At 37.7% G+C, this 12,934-nt stretch overlaps 1 protein-coding gene across 7 annotated transcripts in view; it reads left to right on the top strand.

The window, feature by feature from the left end:
* tcf12 (transcription factor 12) overlaps window positions 1-12,934 on the top strand; it is a 101,950-nt gene that overhangs the window by 21,046 nt on the left and 67,970 nt on the right. For all 7 annotated transcript variants that reach the window (XM_078175840.1, XM_078175832.1, XM_078175830.1 and 4 more), the window contains exon 5: window positions 3,764-3,866. In XM_078175840.1, the coding sequence (XP_078031966.1) occupies window positions 3,764-3,866 (103 nt within the window). The remainder of the gene's footprint in view (window positions 1-3,763; window positions 3,867-12,934) is intronic.

Raw genomic sequence — 12,934 nt, 5'->3', positions numbered from 1 at the left:
ACATGCAGCCACACGTTCACCTGGGACGCAGCACAGAGTGGGGAAGAGATGACTTTTTAAATGTTGCAGCGAGTGATTGGGGGACTAGGCGTGATCTTCGGCCTGCACGCTGCCACAGTGATCTGACAGTTATTTAGCCAATAGTGCCAACGCAGCCCCGTGGCAGCGATGACAGCTTGTGTTAGTGTCTCAGATAGATGTAGGCCACCAGTGTTTGGGAATGATGAGGGATCTGTGATTGATGATCTAACAGTCCCAGAGGAGCAAACACATTTGAACACACACACACACACACACACACACACACACACACACACACAAACACTTACACACCGAGCCTGGATTGACACTGGCAGTCATAACAATCAAAGAAGACTTGTTGGTGAATGAACGAACTGCTCATCACCACCAAGTGCTTTCTAATATTTAGTTCAAGGAATAGTTTGACTATTCGTGAAATTTGTTAATTCGCTTTCTGGCAAAGAGCTGAGATGATTAGATCAATCCCATCCCCATATCTGTCCTTTAAATGTAGGCAGGGCAGCCAGGGCTAAGAGTGAAACCGGGGGAACACCTTGCATTAAAGCTCCCTCATTAATACATGATATGTTGTTGGTCTAATCTGGAAAAAAGACAAAACATACAAATGACAATTCACCTGTTTGTTTCTTGGTTGAAAGTATTTGCCAGGACAGGGTTCCCCCAGACCCTAAAGAAGTCTTAAAAGGCGTTCAGTTCATTAATCTAAAAATGAGGCTTTAATGGGTATTAAAATATCTTAAATCAATCTATCAAAGGTCTTAAAAATGCTAAGAAATGGGATATAGGATTTTAGGAATAGTTTTTTTCTGGCGCTGCATTGTTAACTCTCAAAATGATTGGACACCCCTATTTTTTAAGTTATTTCCTAAATGCCATAATAATGTCACGTAGATCAGGATAGTGGAGCCAACAACACTCATGCGTTGTTTCCAGCCGTGATGTTCAGAGCAGAGGATTCACTGTCTGCTAGCTAGCTGTCGCTGTACTCTGGACGACATACGGAAGTGCAGATTCAATGAAAATTGGCTATTTAACCAAGATGAATCAGGTACAAGGCAATACATACTAGCTCGGTGTATTCTATGCAAAAAGTTTTTTCAAACTTGGCATGATGGGAATCAAAAGAGTGGAATTCCATATGCAGAGTGAGTCACAAATTGACAGAAAAAAAATCCCTCCGCCAACAAATGCTAGGTATTTTTCCACGAAATTAATGTTTTATGTAACAGTGGACATTTGGGCAAAAATGTCCCTAACCCTAAGCAATCAATGTTGGTTCATGTCTTTTTTCTTCAGTTTGGTCAATGCAAAATTGGTCATAAATTCTATTATTAGAGGTGCTGATAAGTGTGGTTTTTTAAGCCAGGCTAGCTGTTTCCCCCAATTTCCAGTCTTTATGCTCAGCTAAGCTAACTGGCTGCTGTCTATATATGTTTAATGGACAAATATCAGAGTAGTATCAGTAAATCATCTAACTCACTGCCAGGAATTCCTTTAAGTCTGTAGTTTGAAATATTTTCCTTGTTTTGCTGCAGAAGAGAGGAGATGTTTTGTGCCTGCTTAGGTTAGCTGTGTATGTGTAAGTCTGTGTGTGTTAGTTTGCTTGAGCCTCTCTCACGGGGCTGTTGTTGTTATTGAGTCTGTTCATGGTGTGATTAACAGTATGTGCGGCCTGGCAGGAGCACAATAGGGAATCTCTGAGGATTCCCTCGACACAGCACAACACTCCACTGCCTTTGAAATTACTCCATCACCATTCACTCACAAAAAAAAAGATGGATAATAAGATTTACTTCTTTTTTTTCTTTTTTTTTTTTTTACTGTATGTTGAATGCAAAGGGTATGAGTTGGTGAAAATAGCTCCATAGAAATGCAAGCCCACTGCTGCTCGGTCCCTCTGCTGGGAGTTAATGTAGTTTGGGGAGATGTATTTGACTGGAGCACAGGAGGATTTTCACAGGGCTTGGGATTAGCACTGTAACAGAGTATCTTTTATTACATGGGACCCCGAGTTTCAAAAACCATACTGTGACCGATATTTAGACCTAAGCCCCCGAAGCTGATAACTGTCATGAAAAGGCGCTGTCAAGCTGCAGGAGAAAAGGCAATTTTTTTAAGCTGCAGGTACCTTGGAATGATGTAGGATTGCATCTCTCTGTTTCTTCCTCTTCTGTGTAACAACACATTCTTATGAACAGTGGGCAGATATATAAACCTGTTATCATTATAGATAAAATGGGAGAATTTAAAAGGAAACTTTAAGATAAACAAATATATCATGTTTTTATGTTGTTTATAGATGTATTGCAATAAAGATAAAGCAAAGTGTTTTAGGGTCCAGCTTTCTAAAGCATCACCTGCTTTGTTGGTGATGGTAAGTTGACATTATGAAGCTCATAAGCCAAGTTATTTATTTATGTGTTTATAGCATAAATGCTCCTTAACAATAATGACATTTCACCCTGCTTTTTAAGACTTTGGCAAGGATTTAGATTTTCTATTTAATTACAACCTTTAGGAGAGCACTGAATCAGAAGTATTTTCATTACAAAACCAGCCCCCAAAATGGTCTCACAATGTTGTGGAAATGAATTGTTTTGTTTTTTTTAAGATGTACTATGCAGGATTTCCCCTAAAAACAATGTATAGACCCATAGAATTAATCCCTCTGCAGAGACTCTGCCCTCTGCCTGCCTGCGTATCCACACAGCACTCAGGTGAGGTTGGAGCTTAATGAAAACGTAGCCACTAGGCGCCAGACCATAAGCAGCAGGCATCCAAGAGACACAGCAGGGAAAAAATGCAAATATACTGAACCAAAATGCCAAATGAGAGTGAATTTGGGATTGGCCTTTACTTTCACTTTCATTGGCGAGCGTTTTTGCAAACAGTAACCAGCAATTCTGCACAGTATACCTTTACACAAATAGCTTATAAAGCAATTTATTTTACTGAGTCAATATGGTTTAGGCACACTTCAGTCTATATTAGGGTATGACACCCAGAAGCACCTGTCATGAGGCTCACCCAGTGTACATAGCAGTTAAAGTATTACATTTAATAAGAGGAGGGAAGTAAGAGTAATAAACAGTTGAATAATGATATAATAAACAGAACAAAGGTTAAATAAATGATATAAAACAGTAACAGCAGCAAGTATCATAACAACTTCCACCATCATTATCTTAATTGTAATCTATAAAGATTGCGCATAATAAAAAATAGCAGTGGAGCATTAATAACAGATTCTAGGTGAACGTAAGGCTGAAAAGGTGAGTCACTTAAAAGCCTCAATTGATGTCGCTGTCCACAGATTCAGATAAAACATAAAGGGAGGCACTGCAGGCAGGTAGCTTTCACATCCACCAGGCATGACTGATCTTTGATAACGTAAAAAAAAAAAAAAAAAAGAAGAAAAAAAAGTAAAACATACCATTGTTGTTTCTTCTGCACAAATAGGTCCACTGAATACTTGTATCTTCATGGCACATCATTATGTTATAATGTAAACGTATGAATGTGAAACAACAGTAGAAATGTCAATAGCAGAGATGTTAGATTCTCTTTTATTTGTTTGTACTCGTAATGCACAATAAAGGGGACAGTTCATTAGCATAACCGACCAGTTGTGCTCTCCTCTTCCTAATTAGTGGTATGCCATATCACTCAATTAGTGAAGTTGCCCAATAATGTGCTTAATATTCTGATCTCTTCCCCCCAGGGTTTCGCTGACAGCCCTCATTACGGCGATCATTTGAGTGACAGTAGATTAGTGTCCCATGAAGGATTGTCCCCAACACCTTTCATGAACTCGAACATAATGGGTAAGTAAGTGATTCTCTTCAACTCACCCCTCACATGCCCTTTGGTAGTGGGAAGACATCCTGTTAGAAAAATTGCCTGATTGAGGTTAAGGCACATCATGCATCTCAAGGTAGCAGTACTGAAAGGCTTGCCAGGCTGCAGGGGCTATTTTCTTTCTCTTCCATCTCCTGCTGTCTTTATTTCCTCCCTTAATCCCCCTCTCTCGTCTCTCTGTATCTCCCTCTTCCTCCTCCTGTGATGACCCTCCCCCAGGCTAGAAGTCACGCCATCAGTATAGCTTTCTGTCATAAGAAGCCGTCTCCTAGACATCAAAACTGCCCTCAGCGACTTCTATCGGCAGTAGTGATTTTTTGGGTGTGAGGTTAAACAGACTTGTAGCAAAGACCTTCTCACACATGCACATCTTAGACATGTAGAATTTTATTATAGGTTATTTAACAGGGTTCAGTATTTCTGGCTGTCTTCACCTTTAGGTTTGTCAAATCATGTTTGTCCTCATTGTTTGCTTGGTTGAACCACTGCTTGGGTCCTGATATAAAAATGAGGTATTGTATATCTGCATTTAATATTTAATTTTAAGAGCAAAGCATTTGGGGATCGCCTTTTATGAGTGTTTGTTAGATCCGATGTACCCACACAGCCCTATCAGATTAGCCCAAGCACCCTTTTATCAACACCATCCGTCATGTTCACAGTATGCTCGTTTTAATAGATTTTAAACTGGATGTTATTTAATACTATTAATTAAATAAAAGTGAAAATAATGACTGTAATTTTTTCAGAATGATGTAATGCTTCTGCAGTTGTTAATGTTCAGGCTCTCTCTCTCTTCTTAGTTCTGTAGGTGTAGGTTAAATGTTTCTGCCATATGAAGTTGCAGAAGCTTTACATCTCTGCCATTTATCTGTTACTATTATGGAGATTTATTTTGACTTCTCTTCTCATTTGGGAACTAGTTTTCACACACTCAATCACATGTGGTGTTCAGGTGTAACAACTGACTCAGGTTGGTGGAGGCGTGGTAGCTGGTAGTTTATTGGCTTTTGTTAGAATAAATATACTGAAGATCGGCCTATTTGTTGACTTTCCTGCTAAGCACAGTTGTGTGGATGATTTTTTTAATTTATAAGATTTGTATTAGGGCTGTCCCGAATACCAGTTTTCAGGCATAGAGGCTGATGTGTGGTTGTGACAATTAGTCCTTTTGTTAGAATGCAGGTCACAGTAACATTAGTAATAATAGCTAGAAAATAAATACATTGCAGGACGGCTAAGCTCACTTTCATATTCCAGGTTGTTTGCTGAGCTTGTTGTAGATTTGTGATATGCCGGTTTCCTCTGGCATATCTGTCTCTTGACTTTCAGGCAGTCACTCTTTGTAAATTTTGAAACTATTCCAGATGCCTGATTTTTTTCAACATCATGCTGACGTGTCTGTAAGCCTGTCACGGGTGATCAAACTATTGTAGTCAAAAAAGGCGGCCTATCACTAAGTTTAAAGTCCATGCCTGAGAATAACTAATAATTAATGTTGATGTATAATTGATTATGTTGGATTACTATTTCCTAGATTATGGGCTGCTTGAGAACTTTGGGGTGATGGTATAGAAAAAACAGAGCATTGGAATACTGATTCAGACATGGATAGGCAACGATAGAATCTTTGAAGCTTTGAAGCATTCGGGTCAGCCCTAATTTGTAGTTTGATAATGATTATAAAAAATTCCCCTTTTTGCAACCACCTACGTGTCTGAGTAAGTTCTCATATTATAACAATTAAAAGCTGTGTGTTATCCGGCTCTTTGGCCTGGCATCGTTGTGATGTGTAACCACTTGACAGTTTTATGGCTAACTACATCTCAGCTCATTATGTAATGACCCTGGAGACTGGTTTCCAAGAAAAGCCATTAGTTCGCAAATGGGTGCTGCTGAATTGAAACAAAATCTTATCTTTCTTGTAATTGATCACATGACTGTTTCTCTCTCTCTCACACACACACACTGCGTAACCCTCCCCCTTTTCAACTGCGTCTGTAATTATGCTTACGAGCTGCAGAATATGGATGTGATCTGTTGCAGTGATATGTCAGATTTAGACAGGGTGATTGTAAACTTGGAATTGCCTGTGCTTATCTCAGGCTAGGCATTCAAGATGAGTGTGGTCTTATTAAATTGTTTTTCCACAGTAATATCTGGGATTTACATATCATTCAATCATGTGTGAAGGGTTATTCCTCATCGATGAACAGGGTAGAACAACCACACAACAGTAAAGTATACAGTTATACTACGATTTCTCATGCAGTATTGGTATTAATGGTTAAATCCAGTCAGTCAGGACAGTTTCTGAACTGCTGAACAGGTTGTTTCCACTCAGGAAGCATCTTAACATCTTAGGTTCTTGTTCACAGCACACAGAGGCATTTCTGAACTTCTGAGCTGGCCACATAGTCCGTCGTTCCATTGGGTGTGTGAAAATCTTGGGCGAGATGTAAAGCAAATGGTTTGCTTGAGTCTGTGTGCAACAATAAAATACTTGCAAGTGTACTGGTAGATTACTTCGTAACTTGAACGCTGTAATTCTGTTGCTTACTACACAGTCACAATCACTGCAAGATAAAACAGCTGTTGTCATAGTAGGACTTCTTTGCAGTTCATCCTCTCACTGCCCCCTGTACCTATGGGGTGCCGTTTGTAAAGTGGCTCATGCTGAAAATAACATCAACATTTTGCCACATTTAGCTTTAAACAATGTTTAAAAAAGTGCTGTGAATTTTTTAACGTCACCTTTTACCACATTTACAGCAATATTTGTTAACTTAGAAATATATTAAATAGTTAAATCTAAATATTAAATCTAAATCTAAATGCTAAATCTAAATCTAAATGTTAAATCTAAATATTAAATCTAAATATAAATCTAAATGTTAAATCTAAATATTAAATCTAAATCTAAATGCTAAATATAAATATAAATCTAAATGTTAAATCTAAATGCTAAATATAAATATTAAATCTAAATCTAAATGTTAAATCTAAATGCTAAATCTAAATGTAAATGTTAAATGTTAAATCTAAATGTTCTGGGTGAAACTAAATATTTAGCTAATATGCAAATTCACACTGCCGGTCACCGGAAGTACCAAAATAAAAGCTCAAGATGGTCAGACTGTGTTTATAGAATCAAATAACGAATTAAAACCAACTTATAGTGTGAAATGAACACTTGAACACACATTAGCGTGATAATAACTACCTAAAATAACAAGAAACGTGTTTGGAGAAATTTTATTTGACGTGTACTTTGAGTTGTTAGTGTCCCTTCGGAGGGACTAACAACCTAAGCTAAGCTAACAACCGTTAGCTCTTAGCACCGTTAGCAGTGTCTGTAATGACTCATTAACTCTTAAACGGTCCGTTAAAAAAATATTTTTTTCCAGCGGATGTCTTAGTTACAACATGATTGAGCTAGCAAAGCAGTTTTGTGTTGCGATGTGTGGTATTTATTCAGTTTTGGGAAATCACGATGTCTAGAAAGCATCAGTGGCTGCAGCAGCAGCAAAGCTAACATTGGGACGTCATCTGTTAAAAGCCTCCCGTTGTAGGATACAACATGAAACTACTCCAGTTAGCTCAGTCATGTTGTAACTAAGACATCTGCTGGAAAAAAATATTTTTTTTCACAGACTGTTTAGACTTAATGAGTCATTACAGACACCGCTAACGGGGCTAACAGCTAACAGTTAGCCCCACTAATCTACGATAACCATGTTATTAATTTCAGAACGTGATAGTAATGTTTGTTCAATCATTGTGTTTATAGACTTTACAAACACCAGATTAGTCTAAACGGTGATATAGTGACGTGAAAAATGTGAGGTATGCATATATATATGTAGCTAAACTCCGCTGGTTTTCTACCTGGAAGTATTTGTAAACAACAAGGTGATTCCCTCCGAAGGGACACTAACAACTCAAAGTACACATCAAATAAAATTTCTTCAAACACGTTTCTTGTTATTTTAGGTAGTTATTATCATGCTAATGTATGTTCAAGTGTCCATTTCCCCCGATAAGTTGGTTTTAATTCGTTATTTGATTCTATAAACACAGTCTGACCATCTCGAGCTTTTATTTTGGTACTTCCGGTGACCGGCAGTGTGAATTTGCATATTAGCTAAATATTTAGTTTCACCCAGAACGTTTAGATTTAACATTTAACATTTATATTTATATTTAGCATTTAGATTTAACATTTAGATATTTATATTTAGCATTTAGATTTAACATTTAGATTTATATTTATATTTAGCATTTAGATTTAACATTTAGATATTTATATTTAGCATTTAGATTTAACATTTATATTTATATTTATATTTAATATTTAGATTTAACATTTAGGTGCCACATTTAGATTTAGATTTAACTATTTAATATATTTCTAAGTTAACAAATATTGCTGTAAATGTGGTAAAAGATGACGTTAAAAAATTCACAACACTTTTTTAAACATTGTTTGAAGCTAAATGTGGCAAATGTTGATGTTATTTTCAGCGTGAGCCACTTTACAAACGGCACCCCATATGTACCAACACGTTGTTAAAAGAAAACTTCATTTCGTGCTATGTTGAATTCGTGAAGAAAACTTTTCTAGCATGTGTCCAACATTCTTTATGAATTGAAGTAAACAGGGACTGTGTTTAACAACAGCAAAACCATATGAAAGTATGCTTTAAAAAACACTTGTGCAGTATAATCCAAGTCTTATTAATCCAGTTTTATGCTCAGCACTTCCTAAACACATACATCTCACTAAAATGATTAAGTATAAAACACTTTGGACTATGAGTAGTGCCTGAGTATGCGCGTACGTGTGAGCTCTGCTTGAGCAGAGACCAAACGCACACACATCTCGACTGTGCACGAGACTGTTCGTGTTTTAAATCCTAAGGTTTTAGTGCAAATGCTTGTGTTTAGGAAGTACTGAGCATACGACTGGATAAATGAGACATAGATGATACTGCAGGATTTGTTTTAGAGTTTGTAAACTGATGTTTTGATAAAATTTTGCTTGTTAAACACAATCCCTGTTTATTTCAATACATGAAGGAAGTTGACCTTTTTTGGATTCCCTGTTCATGCTCGAGGCATGCTGATGGGGAAAGCTGAGTCTCTACAGGACGTCTGATTCATACGGGCACAGTCACTATGTCTTAGTTATAGGCTTGAATCACATACTTGGTCACTTCCACTTAAATTGTTTCTTTACTGTTGCTATACAGTGGAGGCGTGTAAGGATAGTAGGTGAGTGTGATTTTGAAACATATATGGAGGAAATACAAAGCATATTGAACCACAGTACAACAGTAGGCTTTTACACATATTATTGAAGAAATTCTCATTATATCCCTTTGTTACTAAATTAACTTAACAGCCAAAGTGCCATGACTCAAATTATAAAACACTGCAACTGATGTATCATGGCTTTCATAAATAGCATAAATGGGAATTGTGGTGGGCAATAACACTAAAAGCATTTAATTATGAATAAATAAAATAACCAGTCAGAGCCAAAGAACAAAAAACAGTCCTGCCTTCTCATTCAGTGGCCTCTCTTACACCTATGAAGCTGAGTGCTTGTCAAATGTCAGTGAGTGAAGATGCTCCCAGTTGGTCGAAGGCTCTGGATACTGAAATTTACTATATGGCTCTTACATATAAAGTCAACTTCAACAACAGCACTGCTGACAAAGCAACCTGATTAAATTCTTTGAACCTTATGTCTGCTGTTGTAAGTTGGACTTGGAAACTTAGCAAAGAGGTGCTCCACCTGTGTGAGATGAAATAACTGGTCATTAGTTTATAGTCCTAAGTTGAAAAAGAAAAGCAGAAGACTAACAGACTAATAAACATAACTAGCCTACCCATTTTGCAACTGTATATTTGTTTAGATTTAAGCACTGAAAACCAGTATGTTGAAAATATAAAACTGGTAATGAAGTGGCCAGCGGTCAGCCTGATGTGTCACTACCCTGATGACCTCTCCATGTTTCCTGCCTCGTTTTCAGTGTATTGTTCCTTAAAGGAAGTGCCCATTTCATAACCCTGATGACAAACTTTCCATGTTTACATGCATTACTTTATCAGTACAGTAGATCTAAACCATGCTTTGTGTTATAAAATGCAACACTGATTACAAATTTCCTTTGGAAAAAATACTTCTCTCTTTTATTTTGCTGTTGCGAGAAATATAATTTCAGTTACGTCATTTCTCTCCTGTTTATCAAATAACACTGCTGCTTGGCCAAACAGCTCCGAGATTTAATTTACTTTTATATACAGATCTCTAGAGTTTAAACATAATAGAGAGCAGCAGTCTAGAGGAAAAAACAATTCTTAAGATTCAATTTAAAACACGGACCACTGTGAATGTCTGCTCCTCTGCACCCTCTGTGATCCTCTAACATGTGCCCACCAAATGTCAAAACAAGACTTATAATGTAGATCAAAGAAACCAGAGACAAACATTAACTAATGATTTATTAATATAGTGTTCTGATCTTGTATATTATGATTTACATGTGGTAGAAATTTGGTGTACTGTGGAAACACTGGACCAACAGTGAAGCTCTATACTGCTAAATATAGCGCGAGATAATACCTGATCACAACATCGATACTCTGTGTGTAGTCTTGTGGTAATGTGCAACTGATTATCTCTTTTGGTATTACAGTGTACTGAGTGTAGTAAAGTATTATACATATTTTTAAATGTGCTCAGAGTGGCGTGACTCACAGTGACCAGGAATCCCTTGTACACACTGGGAAAATGAAAAACATTAATCATGTCAATGTGTATGTAGCTACAGTAAACATCACGATATAAACATTTTGATTAGAAAAATCCAGCTTCGGTTCTATGGATTTAGTAGAGAGTGAGGTTATAAAGTCATAGTGGGTGTTGGATGGTTGACAAGGAGAGGGGTGTGTGTTGAAGATGAAGAATGGGGTTTGGGGTAAGTACCGGGGGAGGGAGTCACTGACTGCTTAACGGTGACACTGTTCTCCCCGGGGGCCGACTCCCATGTTAGCATGGATCATCTGGTCTGGCCCTCACGTGCATTGTAGCCCCACCCTGTTGTGCTACAATCCTCTTACTAACCCCAGCGTCATCCACTGCATGCTGCCGGACAGGTGGCAGCCACATTGTTCCTGCTTATTATAGGTCACTATAGACAAACTTTTTCAATCTCAGCCATGTGAGTCAGTTTGACTCAACCGCTGGTCACATGTGTTGAAAGAGGCTACGCTTGGACAGTCTTTACTGACATATCAGTGATTTGCAGTCACACAATTTGTGATTCCTGCGGCCTTACAGATGGGCAAAAACTTTTCCCACTTTTAGATAAGAGTGTCACACATATGCACAGTCTTATGAGATGCAATAGGTGGTAAACTGGGAAAAGTGTCTTTGATTAGAGAGGCATTTTAAATCACAACAGAGAGACGCACAAGCTGAAATGATATATTACAGTCACATTGTAATCATATTTACATTGTAGTTCTTATGTATACAGTACCTTGTGAAAAATGTCCCTTTCACAGAAGTACCTGGCAATATTTTGATATTATTTCAAGGCCATATCGTCTACCTGTATTCCAGCCTGTTGTGATGAAAGAGCATCATTTCACTGAAGTACTGTTGGGCCGTTGGACATTGGAAACCTGTGCCGCATTTTCAGGTCTGTTCATTCTGTTTAAACTGTTTCTGCACAGTTGCAGATAAAGGTAAGGCGGCACTACTATTATTAATATTATAGTATTTGTAGAGTTCAATTCTAGTGGTGGCTGCGTAGGATTGTTTCTGACTCCTGTGATCCAAACCTTCCAGTAACTCAACAACGTTGTAAAGCCAAAATTTGAAATTTATTAGAATAGAGATAGATCTAATCATTTCCAAAAATCACAACACATTTTTATCCAACTCAATATTCTGCTTTAGTCCATATCCACTGGCATTCAGCCATTCAAAATCAACATTTTCAGTGCGGTCCAAACACTGTTTGCTCTCCTGCTTGCCGCACACAATGGGAGGCAGCACCTGTATTAACAGGACAGTGTAGCAGCAGTCTAACAGCACCATAAATAACCTACAAAAAAAAGATCATATTATTTATCTGTATTCGCTCGTTGCTTGATCGAGATGTCATCCCTTTTATTTCAACAACAACTGTAGAAAGATATTGAAGAAAAAGCCAAATGGAAGCTTTCTAGGTGATGACGTCATTAAATATGATGCAAGACATTCAAAGCGTCATTTAAAAAACCTCAATAGAGGCTTCTAATGTAAAAAAAGACATTCAGTACAGCCAAACACTGAAGCATCTCTGTTTAACAGTTGTACATCGCTGATTATCTGGCAATTTAAATTCTCATTATATTGTTTCTAATGAAGTGACATTCACTAATGACTTGAAACCATGATTGGCCAGACTTTAAGACAAAAGATAAGTGTTTTATCCTCCAGCTGTTCCAGGATTACACATTCATCTTTTAAATTTACACAGTTGTTATTCCCGATTGTCTCATGTTCCTGTGCAGCTGATGAGTTCAATGATATAATTCACTGAGCCCCTCTTCCCTCTCTGTATGTAGCAACGCTTGACTTGAAGTCTTCTGCAGGTCTTGTAGTGGAGGGTTGTTTCTCATTCAGTTGCTCTAATTGTATAGCCACAGGGATAGCCAACAGTTCATAGCCCTGACAAGGAATAGTTAGATCTAATTACCTGCTAAGATTTTTTCTTGTGGTGTTAGCTTGATGACGGGGAGCCAGTGGGGGAGGTTGATTTCAAGCAATCTGGGCAATTACCACAGGCGATGAGCTGAAAGAGCTGCTCTCTGCTCTTTTACTTCACGCTGTATCCTGATTGGGCGTGTGTGTGTGTGTGTGTGTGTGTGTGTGTGTGTATGCTGCTTAATGTTTGCCTTTTTGCCATTATTTACTTAATGGACTGATATTGTTTTCCACCAAGTATAGAAAGCCTTTTGATTCTCAGGCCTAACC

This window comes from Epinephelus lanceolatus, chromosome 2 (genome assembly GCF_041903045.1).
Source record: "Epinephelus lanceolatus isolate andai-2023 chromosome 2, ASM4190304v1, whole genome shotgun sequence".
Classification (NCBI taxonomy): domain Eukaryota; kingdom Metazoa; phylum Chordata; class Actinopteri; order Perciformes; family Serranidae; genus Epinephelus; species Epinephelus lanceolatus.
This window is presented reverse-complemented; position numbering and strand designations above follow the sequence as displayed.